We start from the raw sequence: 19,179 nt of genomic DNA on the forward strand, positions 1-19,179 counted from the left end.
TTTATGCATATAGAGGCCACAATGTAACACTGTATGGTGCTTTCCAGTGCATCAAGGGAGACAACATACACAAATCATATTTTTAATACAGTCTGGGGAATAGGGAGGTATTTCAACTCGCATTCAAGGAAAGAAAAACATTTACAAAGTTTCAATTATAATACAAATGACAGGACTATAAAATGCATGAGGTTACATTATGGATTGTTCAGTCAATTATTTTTTTAAGAAATGACAAGTTTTCCCTTTCTAAAATTATTTTCCCCCTCAGCAAATTAATCTGGTTACTGATTATTAAATAAGATTTCTGCTTTCTTTTCATCTGTGCCATGGCCATTCCACGATTTACCACCAAATTACAGATCACATGCCTCAAAAGCTTTCCATGTACACACACACACACACACACACACACACACACACAGGCATTCAGTTAGTCTGGTAGTGGTATTGCACAGCCATTCTGGTCTCACCCAAACACAGTGAAATAGCACGGATTGGCATTTCCGTACATACACGCCTAGAAAACCCCAAATCCGTACATATTACACTGAAATCCTCCCCAGACTGACGGAGGGGCGCTGCCTCTACTGAACTTGAGCCACAAAAGACACCGAGTTGCTGTGTCGAATGTTGCAAAGTTTGGTAGAGCCGACTCTGCCCCGTCCGAGTTGTAACCCAATAACATAGAATATTGTCAAACCCGATCTCATCCAAACACAGTGAAATAGCACAGATTGGCAATTCCATACATACAATACTAGTGAAAGCCACGCCTCCATTGTGGTCAAAACAGTAGTAGTATAATATGTACGGATTTGAGGATTTTCTATGCATGTATGTACGGAATTGCCAATCCGTGCTATTTCACTGTGTTTAGGTGAGATCGGGCTGGCACAGTAGTACAGCACCACCTGACCTTCATACCAAATGAGGCTTTACACTGTTCAACAGCACCTTCTCAAAACCACCAATCCACACAATGTTGTGTTTGTATTACAGGCAGTTTTGTTCCATAGTTTGTTCACTGCAGTCCGTTGGTTTAGATGCTGCCACACTGGATAAACTTGATCTGTGTGGGAGCAAAGGTTTTCTTATTTTGGAGGAAATACTGTCTAGGTTGGGCATAGTCTTCTCTATCCAATCTTCCCAATGGCAGGGAGTGAGGAGGGTCAGACCTTAGGACTGGAGATCGACGGGAGCCAACGTGAAGAGAGGAACAACCTTAAGATCACTGCTGAGGTTGTAGATACTGACTTGTGAAGGCCTCCAACTGTGTCTCCAGTGCAGTTGCTTTGTGTCTAAAGGGGAAGAAGAAATATTACAAAAATGAATGAAGTCTGCTTGAGTTAAGCAGGTACAGTACCAGCGATCCAAAGCACTCACCCATCTTAATCCTATATGGCGCTACATTCTGGCAGTGACGCCTCAGCACCAAGCTGCACAACGGACCACAGAGCAGCTCCAATGAAGCAGCTGTGAGTGCAGTGCTTTGCTCAAGGGCACCGAGACACATACCGAGACAGAGATGAGTGTTAACTAGAGCCTAAACAAAACGCCTGCAGTCTCTGAGGCTAACTAGAGCTTGACTGATGGCAAGTTTTTTTTATATATTTTCTTTTTGGGGGGGCTTTTTATGCCTTTGTAACCATAGGTCGCATTTACTATGAAAACGTGCATCTCCCGTCCGTCATCCTCCATATATGGTCAAGCCTCGTGACATTACGTCTCCATAATGGTCACGCCTTCCTTAGATCTCCATATATGGAGCTGACCTGTTCTGACATTCCATATGTTGATCCTACCCCACCCGTCCTTCTTGTTCTGACATTCCATATGTTGACATACGACATATGCTCAAAGACATGCTCCATATATGGCCAGTACATAATTCATTCCATATGTTGACATATGACATTATGCTCAAAGACATGCTCCATATATGGCCAGTACATAATTCATTCCATATGTTGATCTGACCCCCGTGCCAAAGCGCCAGCACTCGCCCAGCAGTCTGCCATCACCCAGGTGGATGTGTGCATGCAGGCTCGCTCGGCTTCTCGCCCTCATGGCGTCTCACTGGTTGATAGGTAGACAGTAGTGTAACAGGAAATGGGGAGAGAGATGGGGGCAAGTTTTGGGGTCTGATGCCAATCTTGATTTTGGAGAGATCTTGACCACCGATTGTTGAAGGTTTCTTTGCGTTTTCAAATAATCTAAGTATGCATGGGGCTGAAGTAGTCAATGCATGTTCACCCATTCAAAACCCATGAATGTTTTAGAATACGGTAATCAAAATCTACAAAGGTGGCCTGGGCTGGACGAGCGGTCCAGGCACCTAGGCTGGTAATCTGGTAGCCTGAAAGCGTGTTCGAGATCCGAGCCCGACGACCTTTGCTGCGTGTCTTCCCCCGTCTCTCTCCCACTTTCCTGTCAAACTACTGTACAATCAATAAAGGCAAGAATCCCCCCAAGAAAAAAGAAAAAAAAAAAAGAAAAAAAAATCTACAAAAAGGTAACTACGGTAGTAACTAAAGTTTTCAAATAATTGCAGTGGAGTAAAAAGTACAATATTTGAATTTGGAAATTTTAAATAGTCCAGTAAAGTAAAACAAAATCCTCAAAAGTGTATGTTACGTATCGGCAAATGTCCTTAGTTACTTCACACCAGTACTGACCGTAGGGTCTTGGAGTGACTATGGACGCTCTCCAGCTGCTCTATGTTGGTCGTCAGCCGGCTGATCTCTGCCTCCAGCTCTTTCTGGGTCTGGTCCACCTGCTGACAGAGCCGGGCGAACGTCATCGCCATCTCCCTGGAAACGCAGAGAGAGAGAGGGCACCACACACCGTCATGTTGTTACGTAGCTCACAAGGTGGGGCACAGGAGGGGTGTGTGTGTGTATTCCAGGATGTATTCCAAGATTTTAAAGGGATATTTTGCTTTAAAACACTTTTGTGGTAATTTTAACCCTCTGAACTGCAAACTCCATGTTAGACTCATTGAAAACACACATCCCTGGTTATGAAGACTGATATTGTCCCATTTTCAAAAAACGTATGACAAAATCACGCATTAGAAGGTAAATATCTAGTTCAGTGGGTTTATGCAGCAAAGAAGCAACAATTAATAATTGTATAACTTAATTTCGAAAGGAGTCTCCTCATCGTCACGGTTACTTACTGCTGGACCTGGTGGCTACAGTTGGCGCTGGTGAAGGTAACAATGAGCTGCAGTTTCTCTGTGGCGTAGTCTACAAACTGCCGCTTCAGGCTGCGCTCCTTGGCCTTGGTGGTCCAGGTGAGCCTCTCGTACAGATACAGCATGCCGTATAGCGAGGCAGAGAGCCCGATCAGCCTCCAGCCCACAGTTCGCCACACCTGCGAAAATCATTTAAAAAAAAAAAAAATTCAAAACGTTTCTTTCCAATTTAGTCTATGCCATAGCAATGGTTCTCAAAGTGGGGCCTGGGGGCCCCCCAGAGGTCCTTGAGGCAGTTCCAGAGGGACTTCCCAGAGGAGTGCTTTCCGAGGTCACGACACTCACCACTCCTCCTACGATGATCACGCTCATGGAAGTCCGGGAGGTGATGGATGCCAAGTTGGTTGCCATGGCCACCATCATCTCTTCTTGTGTCATGACAGCCGTCTCCTGGTTGGGCGGGGCTGCGATGGAGGGCGGGCCTGAGGACGGCGTGTGGGCCACTGAGCTCTGAGACAAGGATGGATACGGGATCATTGTAATTAGAATTATTTTGGACAAAAAAGTTTTTTCCTTTGCCTAGGTATTCCAGCCCCTTGTCACTGTTGTCTTCTACAGCTGGTCGTAAGGGATCTCCTCTGAATCATATGACAAGGCTGATTCTCACCACTTAACGATGATTGACACCTGGCAATCTCCCTACTCAGGATAATGTTGCCACAGGTGTGTCACTGTGTGGGAGAAACAGTTTGCATGCTGGCAGCAGCTCTCAAAGACAGTGTCCAGCACTCTCTGCATTTTTCTCTACCTGTTTTTTATTTTGATCATTTGAGTAGCTCGAGTTGGAGCATGTTTTAGAAACATATTCACTCACTGCATAAGAAGACCTGCCGAGATTCTTCCAACTCCACTGTGCTGAAATCCAGGTAGGAGAAGTAAACTGAGGAGGTGATTTGCTGCAGGAGGATTGTTTCCCTATTTTTGAGTTGACCTAGTGGGACCCTAAACCACTCACAGGTAACCCAGACAGTGTCACTGGGAGAAACAGTTTGCTGGGTTATTATTAAATTGTGACATGCACGCAATGATAGGTGAAACTGATCCTTGCTCTTCCATGCCCCCCAACCTGTACCTGGAAATTCTGGTCCACCAGTTTGAGGGCCCTTTGTGCATTGGCAGGCCCCAGGAAACGGTGGACGAGGGTCTTCCATCCCAGAGAGAACTGGAAGTCAATGTTCTCCTGGAAGTCACTGCAGAGTGTGGCACAGTTCAGGTCATAGCTCAGGTCAAACTTCCTGCTGGGCACCAGCATGTTGATCTGATTCTGTACTGCAGGGGGCAGCAGAGGGTGCATGCTCTCTGAGAGGATGATAGGGAAGGACATTTTGGATTTAGTTCATTCTTGTTTTGAGATTAAATGGCCCATTATTTTTATTTCATCCGAACATAATTGATTGAAACCTTTATTTATTTTTGAAAAGAGCATTGAGGTTCAATGCTGCTGAGATTACACACGCAAAATCAACATACAAAATATTATCCAAAAACAAATCTACAATTAAGGCATATACAGATATAAAACAGTGAAATAAAACGTAAAGTGAATATGTTAAAAGCAGGTTATTAAATTATCCATAGGATATTTGGGTATTCATTTTTTATATTTTGTATTCCATGAAATAGGGGCATCGAAGCAGAAAGCAGATTTTCCAAGTTCAGACTGTACAGATGGGACCTCTAGTGTAAGCCAGTCACTTGAGCGAGTCTGGTGAGTGCTTTTTTCCAATCTAGCAGCACTGTGTAGCTTCCCATCAATAGCCTTGAAAATAAACTGGTGCCAGAGCCCCTCAGAGAGGGGAGCTCATCTTCGACCATAATGTTATCATTACATTTTCACCACTTTGCTTCCCGTATTTCATCATGGTAAAGTACGTTGGCCGGGTCATGATTCTGTAGTAAATTTAGAATGAATGAGCCCTGTCCTGCTTTCTTTGGCATGTCATGCCACCATGTCTCATAACATTGCCCCTGGCCCGGTTACAAGAGGGTGCATATAATGTCTTATCCAACAACATTGTCATCAAGCACAGCATGCATGCTTGCTTGTGTGACATAATGACGTGCGCGTGGCATGATTATATGACATGCAGTGATGCCATCAGGAGATGGAGGTAAATATAGCCAGGCGCTGACTGTTGTATACGGTGCTGTGTGCACTCTCAAGAAGGGCAGTCACGATCATGACCTTTTACTTGACGACTAATTGTCATACAAATAATTAATATATAATCGGTGATAGCAGTAAATAAGAACTTAGAATACTATGTTCGTTACACTGATCCAAGCCAAAACACAATCGATTGACCGCTTAACATTTTGATTGTAATTATCAACCAGACGGGTGGTCGACTAAAACTTAAACTAGACCAAAACATTTCAGATGACTAAAACTAAATGGAATTTAGTCTGCTGTCAAAATCAACACTGGTCGGCCGCGAACACTTTCAAGATGAGCCCTGGTCCAGAAAAGGTTGGGAAGCACTGAGACAGACGGTGTAGAAGGGAGGGAGACAATCGCGGGTACCTATCATGTCTCTCTGTGAGACCTGAACGGACTTGTTGACGGCGTCTGAGCAGCGGAAGGCCAGGTTCTTGCCCATGCCCTCCTCCACGTGGGACAACAGCTCCTGTTAAAAGGTCAACAACAGTCACAGAGGTTAACCATATAATTGGTCCACAAATTATGCTCATTATAAGATACCGTTTCTCTCTCACTCTGTAACTCCGAGGTGGGCTGTAGACAGTTGGCCTTCAGGTGAGGCGACAAGCTAATGGCAACTACAGCCTTTCTCTTCCTGGAAAGTTAGCATGCTGAAATAGAAGCCACCCAAATCATCTGCACATATTGTCTAACTATCCTCAGTCCACCTCAGACACAGAGCGAGTAGACAGAAATGTAGTGAGCATTAGTTACCCATATGGAGAGAAGGTTGAAACAATGCAATGCAAAGTCTCAGCATAAGAATCGGCAGCATTCGGATTGACTTCATGTTCTCTATTTTTTTCGCTTTCGCCTTTATTTTATTTTTATATACAGTAGGCTGACACGCTTCGAGCTGTGGTCTAGAGTGGCTGCGGTGCGGTGTTGCCAGACTTTCAGTGCGGGGCAGGGCTTAGGACTCAGCCAATCATGACTAGGTCGCTACTACGTGATTGGCTACAAGAGAGGTGCAGACTCCCATTGGCTTAGGGCGCAGTCAATCATGACTAGGTCGCTAATAAAAACAGGCCCGTTGTCAGGTTTCACCTGACATTACGTAAAAACAAAACAAATTTCTGTACAAAGAACGTACCAAAGAAAACAATCATATAAACAATAAAGCCACTGTGGCTACGGAAGACTTTGTTTGCAGTTACTTCAAATGTCACCTTGGAATTTCGTGCTCAACATATCCTACAGTATTTAAGTGGGTTCCACTCACAGATTTGTAGATCTTGAGGACGTGAGTTGAGGGGTGGAAGTCGGAATGGAACTCCTCAATGATGATGTTGAGACGGCATATCTCTTCCCCCATGGCACTGGCCACCTGGACGAGAAAAACAACATGAATCTGCACTGCGTCTACTACACTACCAACAACATAATCTAAGCCCTGTTTAACCACTTTCAACCTGCCGTCGGTCCCTATTGGGCATGTCACACGCGAGCTTGTAGATTATTTATTTTCACCTCACCATTGTAGGTTGAAGTATAAAATAGGGCCTTAAGTGGTTAAGGGGTACTTAAATCGCACTGCATATTTAGGCATCTAGTTGACTTAAAATGAATGACCTGCGTAAGGTCACTTTAATAATAATATTTTTTATAATAAAGCAGAATGGGTAGCTTGGGTACATGGTACTTCAGACAGAAGTAGGGAACAATCTCAGGAGAAAAGGAAGGATTTGATCCTGGGTCAACAGGCGTAATCATGAAAATGTTTAACAACAAATCTTCTCTTATGGGGTTCTCTGGCACAAAATGTTGCTCTTCTACTGGTCTGTTACCTTGGCCTCCACCTCCTCGCTGACCAACTTGATTTTCTTCTTAATGTCGTCGATTAGCAGTCTGAGTTGCTTCCTGACAAACTCCAGGCGATCCATCAGGAGGTCTCTCTCCTCTAATCCCGCCACTCTAGAACAGGAAATTATGTCACAAAACACTCTAGAACCCCAGAACCCCAATAGGAACTGATGTCACAAACGTTTTCAGTAGAAGCAGCAAGTGAACTATAATAGTTAATTAATTGAGACCAATTATCTTACTCCCAGTATTTATTATCGTTTTAGCCATGATCAAACAGCAGTACTACAAAGCTTACGTCACCAATACAGGAACAACTGTACGTTAGTCTGGGAGGGAAAGACCACCCTGAGTGTGGCATAAGATCAAAGTGCCCACCGTTGATCAGTATATGGTGGAGGACAGGACGTGATGATGAAAAGCATCCAGGAAAACTCCTCCAATAATCATGTTGCAACCAGAAGAGCAAATTAGTAATTGGGAAACGAAAAGCATATCTGATGGAAAGAGACCACCTACCTCTTGTCTGCGGCCTCGATGTTGATGGCATCCATGATTCCCTTGACCGTTTCGATGATCAGCTTGGCCCTGATAGTGTGCTGCTCAAACTTTGTTTTCACTGCTGACTGCGAGATACACTCCTGCGAGGCCATAACACACACACGTTACTGTGACCATTCAGGGTGTTACTGCTGCCATGTGAGTGTGTGTATATACACATGCACACGGCCAGGGACCTGCGAGTGTGTGTAAATACACACACATGCACACGGCCAGGGACCTGTACCGAAACACCTTGACAAGATAAGACACCTGCTACTGCACAACTGCAGCAATAACGGCAACAGAAATTAACCTGAAAATGCAGTAGCAGTGTGCGTATCTCGTGTCCCACAGCCACCGAGTTTGTACTGTCACAGTAATGTGTCGGTGAAACAATATTGTAAATCATATGTAACAAACTCAACAAGGAACAAAAATAACAAAATATGAGTATGATGATAGTAACATGTTGTTTTGGGGTTCAGGGTTACTAGGCATGTTGTAAAATGCTATAAAATAGTTTTTTTTCTTTTTAGCTGTGACTGAAGATAATACACCATTGTATGCTGGCTTAAGGTGGCCGTACACTAGCCGATAATCATTTTTGACGCTCGGGGGTGCCCGACTCAATCTGGAGCGATTCTCGGGCATAAATTATCGTCTAGTGTAAGTGTATAAAAGATCCAATCGTAATCCCTACGATCTGCTTGGGGCCGCTCACAGCGCGATCAACATCAAGAATGTTTGATATTTGCTCTGTCCCGCTCTTCCCCCGCAACCCCCCTCTCCTCGTCCCCTCTCCACTCCCTCGGGCCGAGAATCCTTGGGTGCGCTGCGCCCGAGTTTTAAAACCGTGTAGTGTGTGCTGCATAAAATAATCGGATAAAATAATCGGCCCGATTATCCTGTAGTGTGTGGTGCTATCAGATTTCAGATTGAAAACAATCGGCTAGTGTAAGGCCACCTTTAGAGTGTAATAAATTCTATACATGTCATTATGCACAATAATTTACTCTCACTGTACTTCAAAGCCCACAGTAGGTAACAGATATGCCACATTGTCTCTTCAGTTCAATTTATGTGGGTTTAAACTTCCCTAATGGAAGATCCTTGGGGGATAATAACTTAAAAACAACTCATGAAAAACAGAATGTAAATGGAACTGAAAGAAAGAAATGAAGGAAGAAAATGAATGAAGAAGAAATGTCCTCGCCTAAGTAAATCTAGACTTCAGCAATGAAGACGCAGATTGATGGAAAATGCACATTGATTTGTCTAGGGGAGATTCTAGGGTGCAGTTTAGAGGTCCACGTTGTGGTGAGAGAGACAAGAATCAGTCCAGGACAGTGTGGGTAGTATGGAGTAACAGACGGCACAGCCACAGTGCGGGGTAGGTAGGTAGGTCACTTTCATTGTATATGTTTCTCTCTTTCGACACTAAATAATCAGTAAAAATATAAAAAAACATCTGACCCATTGATCGGGGGATGGGTTGGTCCTAATGACTGGTTGTTCCTCCAACTTCCTCCACTAGTACCAAGAACCTGAATGTATCATATGGGTGCAGTACTTAGTTCAGAGTAGACTAGTCATTGGTCCGACAACCTACAGTACCTCAAACCCTAACCAAATACCTAACCATAATCGCAAGCACGGGAGCAGCGCATGTCCAGCACATGCGGGACGCATGTCGGACTAATGCTCCGTCGGAATTACGTGCGGATCCTGTATCATACTGTATGGAAGACTGGATTTGCCTACCGCACCAACCTCAGTATGAATCATCATTTGCATTGATCTGACTACACACCGACTTCATTACTACACACTGATTTGACTTGATTTCACCTCAACTTTGGTCCTGTGAATACTAACATGCTTCACTGAGAAGCCCTTAAGTACATTGAATACATTTATTTTCATGATCTTATTGAGAAGGTGAAAAGGGTTTAGCTTAGTGGACAATAGATAAGAACAACAGACATTTTCACCTAAACAGAATGCATACACAGGTGCGTACATACAGACACAATCTCCACCTTGCGCACACTTGCCTTAAAACTTTTTTCAAAGCTCTGGAACTCCTTTAGTCTCTCCTCGAAGCCCTCTGCAAGGGCACCACCTGTTAGACACAACATGACATTACAGAACATCTGTCTCTTCATGTACATATTTGTCCTACACCGTTTATATAATCAATTGAAAGCTGAGACACTTCTTCTAAAGGCATGCATGCCATATGATCAATTCAGTATTATATTGCATCATGATGAATAATCATTATGTATAACATCATAACAACCTACAACAAATAATCCAAACAAAAGATAAATGACAACTAGTGCTAATTTACCCCCGAGACTCTACCACAGACTACCAAGGCTTTTTTTACACTCTCTGGGCTAAGACTTTGCTGTGTAATAACCACTACAGTACAGAAATATGAATTTTGTTCCAAGTCATTCAAACAGACTGATTTAAATACAGGTTAAATACAACCTTACTGACTTCCATGGTGAAAAGAAAATATAAATAAATAAAAGTAAGCAAACAAACTAACAATGCTGGTAGCTGATAACATACTTTGCTTATGGTTATACGGTGGCTGGCGAGGTACTTAGAATTAATATTCAAGGATTATAATCCAAAATAAAGGTGTTATTGTTATACAACATAATTAGTTAATTACTCTATGTATAACAGATGTAAAACAATATGCTGTGTTTCAACGAAAATATTATTCTATGCCAATTTGTTTTCTATAATACTGTACACTCAAAAGGGGTAAAGAGTGACACTGTGTGGTCAGAGGAAATCAACAGCTTTACAGTATCTTTTAAAAATACAATCAGAATAGTATTGCAAACCACTTACGGTACGCATGTGGTTCAAATCTGATCTGCAAAAATATGATTCCATGTGTATTACTGCTGTTTAGACTTGACAACCAATCTGGTCAGGCCAAAAATAAATCTAACTTGGGCTGCCCAATCTGAACACAATCTGGGAGCACATTGTTTAGGCACATCCGCCAGCTCACCTCCTTCGGGCATGCCCTGTGCACGCTGCATGCGGGAGTTGAGCACTTCTTTGGCCGACACAAAGAAGATGCGGTCGGGCGCCTGGTGGCGGTCCACCACCTTCAGCTCCTCCACTAGGAAGTTGACACATCGGTCCGTGTGTTGCTTCCTCACCTGGAAGAAGAAGAAGACATAGTCATCAATGCTTCAGGAATGTTTCTTGGACAACGGCGTCCAAAATGTCAAAGGTTTCAAATGTTTCTGAAAAAGAAAACTAAAAGTAACCACAAAACCCACTGTACTTAATAATAATAAAGCTGGGCTTTGGTGACAATCACACATTAATACTAAACACTTTTTACTATATCAGTATTTTGTACACACCGACTTCCCAACAGAGGGGGAAATTCTTCCCTGAAAATATTAATATTTTAACCACGTTCAACCTGGTGTCCCCAATCTCCCATTTCAGCCTGTCATTATAGGCCAAAACACATCTCCAGAAATAGCAGATCTACAAGTTCACAATGAGATGCAATGCAACATGTTGTGAGCTTGTAGATCTCCACATTTTCTTTTACAATGAATACAGGTGTGCTTTGGCATTCTGACTCTCCCACTGGTGTGCCTTGGGCATTGACACTGATTTAAGGAAGCATTGTAAACCATGAGTAATAGATCAATAATATAAACACAAACTAATGGAACATAATGTAATATAGTTTTGCTCTTCAAACCATAGCTGATCTGATTATTAGAGAGGGCCTTATGGCTGACTCACATCCTCCATGTACTCTGGTTCGTTCGCTGAAGCATCCCAGCGGTTATTGAGGATGAAGATGTTGGGTTTGGACAGACGCTCGTTCACTTTGTGGAAGAAATGTTTCTCCTGAATTACATGAGAGAAAACAAGAAACCGCAGCAACAGAAAAAGATGAAAATCCATCCTTTAAAATGTCTTTCTTCCTCATTAGACGGCAACGTGCAACTAGTTTCGCATTACCATACAGTTGCCTTCATAATTTCCAAATGCTTCATCATACTGTAGTCTTGGCCAACGTCATGAGTAAACTATAAAGCGGAAGTGGAGCCTCCTCACCACTTCCGTTTCGTCTTTACAGTCGCGCACATTTATCCTAATATAAATAGAAAACATCCAAGCATATAGCTTGTTGCTTAGCAGAAAAGGATAGATATTAAAGATTTTAAAAGACATTTTAAAATTGTGCCCTTTCCTTTAAGAATGTGTGTACTTTCCCTTTAAAGCCTGATTTATACTTGGTTGCACTCTGGTGGCCGCATGCAGTAAATAGTAAATATACAAGCTCACACCACATAACATTTGTGACACATTGCAACCTTGTATATCTGCTATTTACTGAGCATAACACCAGCACACAACTACAGTAAGTATAACTGAGACTTAAGCGCCCTAGCTAGGGGAATGTGTGTCCTTTCTCTTTAAGAGCCCTGGCCAGGATAAGTAGCTGTTTGAGCATACCAGGAATGCCCGAGCACAGAGAACAAGGCCTGTGTAGCACTGGCCTGGGTCATAACTCATAAACATGGAGCCAGACACATCCCTCCATTCTGAACTAGTTCTTAATGCACAAGCACATACGGTACTTTACTTGAACTTATTTCACTGAACTCTCATGCTTTGCCAACAGGACATATTCAACAGCTGTTCTATAATGCCTCTGAAAACATTCAATGTGTTATTACATTAACTCCAGTAATCTACTACATGAAGTCATATGACTGACTGAGAGGTACAAAAAACATACTGCTAACCCAACTACATTTTCCATCTAAACATTGCCACAAAAGACAGCGTCATCTACTGTACCAACAAAGGAGCTTTTATCTTATTAGTGTGATCAGACTAATAAAATAAGACATGAGCTTTAAACTGGACAGGGGACTACAGTACAGTAACCTGTACTGTAGCAGTAACCTGTACTGTAGTCAGTCCGAGTTGTTTCCTATACCATTTTACATGGCATAGGAGGATTTATCAATCTACATTTCTTCCCGTCCGTGCATATTTCATTCTGCCTCTCTTTGTTACATGAATCAATAATCCCATAGGCAGTAGGCACCCTGTAATCCCACCTACTACGTATGTATGACATCAATGACCGGACAGTGTCGATGAACAGAGTGGATTAGTCAGATCCGAGGCCTCATCAGATGCTACATGAGGCCAGGACTGAAAGATCAAGGGACAATCCCTGTGACACGTCGGATATACACTATGTTTTCAGAAATATACTATGTTTGAATTACTTACGCATATGTAACGCAACAGGACTGAAAAATACACAGACTGTTAGAATAGATGACCATGTGTGAGGGGGGAAAAAAGCATTATTAACACAGACAATATTATCGATTAAAGCTAACTTCAGCAAGCAATGATCTCAATGATTTTCACCTGAAAGTGAAAACCTAAAAAGTTGCATAGACTGAGCACCTGTAAGACATCCTACAGCCAATGACCATGCTCTGTAGAAGCGTTACCGTGTTCATAAGAGTGGACTCAGAGTTGGCCACCAGCACAAAGACATCAGCATCCAGGCAAAACTTGTCAATCCAGCTGTCCAGCTCTGATGTGACATCGGTCCCGGGGCTGAGGCAAAGAGGAGGGGTCAGGATGTCAAATAAATGTTGGCACACAAACATAGGCACACAGAAATGTACATATTACACACATACAGTATATACGTAACTTATTGAAAGTTGTACCCATGCACACCACATCTTAAACACCTCAAAGTGCATTGTGATAAACCACTTAAGCCGCATTTTATAATTCAAACTTGAAAATATGTCTTGGGGATCAGTGGGAGAGGAGGTTTGGGATGTAGTTTCTGAATGTATTACATCAGGACATTGGTGAGGAAAATGTGTGTGTGTGTGTGTGTGTGTGTGTGGTCATAATAACTCAGGGTTTGAGCAGAAGAATTAACCAAACAGAGCAGAGGTTTACCGGCATTTGGCTGGTGGCAAGGGAACCCAAGCATTTACAGTATACAATACTAACGTTTCTAAACAGTGCAAAAATACTGGTCACAGGTACAACATAGTTTAGTGTTTTGTAAACATAGTATTCTATTTGTAAAGAAATAAGGTCTGTGCATCTTAATGCTCTATGAACTATTTATTAATAGAGCAGTGAAATATTTATACCCATTATATTTATGACATTATCCAAGTCCTGGAAAATTCCCAAGACCTGAAAAACTATCACAGACAACTTTACAGACCTATTGGCTATCAAGGATCCCAGAAGTTACCTGTCGACCAGCACCAGGTCATCTCGCAGCAGGGCGCACTTGCTCTTTGGCCAGAAGACCCGGACTAGACAGCCGGCGTCCAGACTCTCATCCATGTGAAGTGCATGTGCCAGCTGGTTAACCGTCTGCAGCACAGGGAAGAATGCAATGGAATAGAAACGTTATTAATGTCCACATGTGACTTTTGCTTCAAGGTTGCAAGCAGCAGATTCGAGTCAGGAATTGATACAAGTCTGAATATCATAAGACAAAAAAACAACTTCACCAGAGCTTCAAATTCAGATTCCACTGATTCCAGATTCCAAGAAACTCTATGAATTCAAATGGTATGCGAGTCAACAGGACATTAGTCATTCCGTCAAGGCTGTCCTCACTGGTATTTGCAGAATGTGCAAACTGCGATACAGATTAGAATAATGTGATAATATTAAATGGAAATACAAATAAAGCTGAGTATATGCCAGAAAACATCATTCAAAATGGCTCCTGAGTGATGCAAAGAATTGGATGTAAGCAAGCACGTGATTAGCTGCAAACAAAAACGCTAGCCTAAGAGGCCTTCCACACGAGAACGGCTCGGGCTGTTCCCCGCTGCCTATATAATATCTAAGACACCTTGGCTCTCTAACAATGTAGTATTCCCACTTTCCAACCAATGCTGACTCCAGAGTTCAGCAGGTTAAAGTCTGCACCACACACCGCTCTACCATTTCAGATACCCGACACCAGTGTAAACATCCTGCATTACTGTGTGAGTTTATACGCGACTGCGAGTTCAGCTGGGATAGGTACAGGTCACACGTGCTTGTATAGACACGTGGGAAACAGGACACCGCCCATCTGCCAAATGGTGTTAAATCATGGCTGGAAAGTCTTTGGCATGTAACTAAGCAAACATGTTTCAATTCAACCCTAAAAGGTATAGAGAGAAAATACTACAACATACCGGTAGAAATGTAGCTCACTGCACAAGTAGTGAAGAGACACATGCACTGTTATTTTGTTGCAAAAGTTTCAAAGACACCATTGATTAATTCACTTTGGAACCAATCATGGGTTATGTATCAGAGCTTTTCATGTCACCATAGGCTCAATAAACAGGAGCAAATTAATCTAGACATGAGCTAAGCTCTGTGTTGTCAGGGGCACCTAAATTAATTAGCTTCTATCTCATCAAGCAATCAATTGGAGTGTACAGCAATACTTCCTCAACTGCTGAAACCCAGTGACAACTACTCTTTTGCCCTTTGGATCGTTGTTTTCCAAACACACATGAACCATGAGCTACACATACTTTACCTTTCCTTTACCTTTTTACTTTTTGTTCTTCTTAATAATGTTTTTTCGTTATCCTGGATGAGAGAAATCTCTCCTGGACAAATAATAATGCAAATGCTCACGCAGACTAGTGGTTCTCATACACGGGTCCAGGGACCCCCTATGGGTCCTTGATGGGGCTCCAGGGGGTCTTCAGTTAAATTAGTTTATAGCATGAATGAATCATTTTAACACTATACAGTGATGCGAATAGTCTGCAACCTGAATCCTTAGACTCACCAAATTGAGAAAGGACACAATCATGTCACCCTTCGGGGTCCTGGGATGCAATCATGCAATACTGTACTCAGTACTGTATTCTAACGTCGTTGAAGTAGGACTCATAAAATGTCCGCTTCTAAAAGACCACCCATGGGTTCCAGGACCCATTACATTGAAAACCTACCGTATTTACATCACTGACTATATAAATTAGCTATTTAGCCTATTTTCAAATCCAAAAAAAATTAATATTTCTTGTATGGTATCCCTCCTTGGCACAAAATATTTTTGATGGGGGTCCGTGGCCAAATACAAACAGTATATTTGGTCCAACCCTCGTTGACATGAAAAACTTTGAGAAGCACTGACAAATACACCTTGATGCTCCGTTCCTCCTCCGAGCCCTCTGTCTTCAGATAGGCTTTGTCTTCATCGGTGCCCTCCACGCTCAGGAAACAGTTGGTGGTGTGGCCGATACCACTGGGAAGAACTCGATCTCTCAGCAAGGCATTGACCACTGTGCTCTTCCCATTACTTGTCCTGCGGGCAAATGGAAAAGTTTTATACCTTGTCGTATCATCATGGTGTTGAACAAAAATGGAGACAATAGCCAATCTACAAGGTGGTCGCCAACTCACAATGCAAACACAGTCAATGAACAATAATGTCTTTAACCCAAATACACAATCTTACTTTCACATAATGGAAAACAGTGTATCCTGGACCTGGACTTTATTGTGTTATCCTCATGATGTTTTAACTGTAGGTTGATCTTTTCCAAATAAACTAAACATTGCAACATCAATTACATAGAACATGACAGGTGTTGAAGAGTCAAAGGCATGGGAAATTGTAATGCTACATAAAATCCAATAGGGAAGCACACACATCTTAGAAAGATTTGACGGGTGCAGAACAAGAAATATCCATAAAACATTGTAATGCTAAACACACAAAGCAAAATGTTTTCTTGAGGATATCACTGCCCGATTTGTCATGCTTGTTTGCAGGGGCAGTTCAAAGAGAACTTGAAATAAAAGTAAAAGTGAGTTCCAGTGTTTTACCTGCCAAAGAAGGCCACCTTCATGTGCCTTCGTGCCAGAACCTCCTTAATGACAGCCAGTTTGTCTGTGTAAGCCTGGATCTGCCTCTGTTGGTCCAGGCTTGCAATGTTCTCCAGCGCTTTATTCTGACAGGTTTCTAACACACACACACACACACACACACACACACACACACACACACACACACACACACGCACACACGCACACACATTAAAACACTGCTATCTATCTTTGACAATTGACATTCAGATGTCAAGGGCCACATGAAATGACAGACACTCACCTTCGACAAACGCAGAGCTTTCCTTCACATACTCCAACAGTTGTTCAAATACATCACTTATCTTCTTCTTGGCCAAAACAAAGTGCTTCAGAGGTGACAAGTCTCCCTGAGCTGAATCTGTTCGTCTGAGCGTGGGGGCTGCAGAAGCCATGTCTGTCAATCTATTTGGAAGGAATGTCAATAGATAACATCATGGCTCTGACTGTCTGGCATCGCAGTTATGTTGTTTTAAAGCTAGTTCAAGCCAATTATAACCATACGGGGGTCCTAAAAAGTAGCCATTAATTAACTTGTCCTGTACAGTTTTTGAAAGTCATAGACTAAATTGACCAGCTAAGCTAGCTAGTTAAACATCCAAAGTAGCATATATTAACACACTTTAAAAGTCAGGGATGAGTGGTTAGAGCTGCTGTTAATATATATTAAAACTAAATGAGAAGCTTATGATTCAATCCATTGGTTTTATAACGATTGAACGCATGCTGCTGTGAAGCTAGCGAAGCTAACTTTATATTAGCAATCCTAATGCTCCCTGTCAAGCTGAACGGTTTTGTATTTACTTACCACGTTCTGAAGACGATCGTTGTCTCCTCAACATAACACATGTAAATAAACGGTCAACCGATCGCAGTATCGAAGACTGTTGGTGGTTTGTTGTGAATGGAATGAGAGGTTAAGTTGATGACAGCCTGGCTAACCTTCCTCCACTTGTCATCTCCTGCAGGGACGGGACGGGACGGGACAGGACAGGACGGGGGGCGGGGTCGCGTGACGGAAGCATACAGTATCCAACCAGTGATGAGCAAACATACCTTCTATCCGAGTGGAATAGTAAGAGTGGCGACAATAGCGTTGTCTCCCATTGTAACAATGGAATGCGAAAGTGCTCCTTCTATCTCAATGGGATAGTTCCAGCCATAGGAGCAATGTTTGGAACTATGAGGCGAAATCAAAGCGTGTCGTATCTCTCCTACTAGTCTACACTCTGCCTTCTGGTGCACCATTCACGAGTCTGCGTCCTTAAACACGCCTTAACAGACGACGTCACACTGATCAAGAAACAACAGCATGCGCGCGCATAAAGGCAGCGGAAGAACACCACATCCATGATCTCATAAGATGCAATGGAAAAGTTCTAACTGCACTAAAAAATGCCCCATCAAACTTTCAGATGCTGTTTTTACCCCAGTGTAGAGAAAGAATGATTAGGATTGTTATTGTGATCTCTCGCCCTTGAAATATATAATCCATTGGTTTCTGTTGTGTTTGAACAATAATAGCAATTCAAAACAGTTGTCCTCAAAACCACACCTCCAGTAGCTGTCATAAGAACGGGAGGTGCGCTCATGAACCATAGTCATGAACACGGCAGCAGGGCCTATTTGTGCAGCTGCACGCGCACCTGCAGCCCATCAAGTATAATTTATGCTTCGTCCCGCGATAGTGTCGCGCACGCAGACCTCTACGCTCACGAGTCACAACAGTCGCATCCGCGATGCGATGTGAGCTTGCATATCAGCTGTTCTCTGCGTGCAGTACTGTTGCGCTTTGAAGTATAAATGTCTCCTAGGGTGCATCCTATGATTTAGGCCTATATATTAAACACAAACCAATGTCACGTGGACTGGTAGCCCCTTTCGGGGCTCTCGGTAACGCCGTAGGCTACAAAATACAGAAAAGGTATAACCGAGGGCGAGGGTCCCGAGAGCTAACCAACGTGGTTTCGACGAACATGGCAGACCGCCGAGGCCGGTAGGGTAATCATTGAGGCTGAATGAATGAGACAACGCACCACGTGTGGCGACTTTTAACACGACATTTTCTTTTACCCTAGTAAAACAAAAAGTCTTTAGTTTGGTTTATGTTCAATAAATGCATGCTTCGAGGGTGACTGCGTCCAACTTTTTTGCATAGTATTTCGATAAAATAACACAGGACGTCCACAATGGAAACAATTAAGCCATAGCCTATAACGCTTTCTTGGTTTATCGACGTTTTTTAGCATCCTTTTGTATGAAACTGTACCTTTGTACTTTGTTGGGTTTATGCATAGCAACACAGCAAAATCCTGACTGTTCTTTTAACTATGACTGAAAATGAACCCTTTGCTATAACACTCATTTACAGTATATTGCCATATAGGCCTACTGTTTAAAGTAGTCATAAAAA

General features: G+C 42.6%; 1 protein-coding gene across 2 annotated transcripts; it reads right to left on the bottom strand.

Annotated features, from left to right (window-relative positions):
* Nucleotides 1-66: 66 nt before the first annotated feature.
* On the bottom strand, nt 67-17,731 carry mfn1b (mitofusin 1b). Of its 2 annotated transcripts, XR_013964516.1 has the most exons (19): nt 17,575-17,731; nt 17,011-17,171; nt 16,728-16,863; nt 16,041-16,203; nt 14,125-14,249; nt 13,349-13,457; nt 11,607-11,714; nt 10,846-10,999; nt 9,860-9,927; nt 7,782-7,903; nt 7,247-7,373; nt 6,682-6,786; nt 5,784-5,886; nt 4,332-4,558; nt 3,545-3,709; nt 3,182-3,378; nt 2,679-2,813; nt 1,179-1,301; nt 67-1,072 (listed from the first exon to the last, which is right to left on the bottom strand). XR_013964516.1 is itself a non-coding variant. In XM_080770369.1 (18 exons), exons 2-18 carry the CDS (start codon nt 17,159-17,161, stop codon nt 1,232-1,234), a joined length of 2,265 nt encoding a protein of 754 aa, XP_080626495.1. In that variant the 5' UTR covers nt 17,162-17,171; nt 17,575-17,731; the 3' UTR covers nt 67-1,231. The 2 variants fall into 2 exon arrangements, 1 of the variants encoding a protein (XP_080626495.1); XM_080770369.1 differs by having other exon boundaries at nt 67-1,301.
* Nucleotides 17,732-19,179: the final 1,448 nt, after the last annotated feature.

This window comes from Protomyctophum bolini, assembly GCF_963924005.1.
Source record: "Protomyctophum bolini genome assembly, chromosome: 8".
NCBI lineage: Eukaryota > Metazoa > Chordata > Actinopteri > Myctophiformes > Myctophidae > Protomyctophum > Protomyctophum bolini.

Coding starts and splice junctions, on each gene's coding strand:
- mfn1b (XM_080770369.1), bottom strand. CDS start 17,161: ATGGCTTCTGCAGCCCCCACGCTCAGACGAACAGATTCAGCTCAGGGA. Junction 16,204..16,727: donor AAGGTGGCCTTCTTTGGCAG/GTAAAACACTGG, acceptor ATTTGCCCGCAG/GACAAGTAATGGGAAGAGCA. Junction 11,715..13,348: donor AGTCCACTCTTATGAACACG/GTAACGCTTCTA, acceptor CATGTAATTCAG/GAGAAACATTTCTTCCACAA.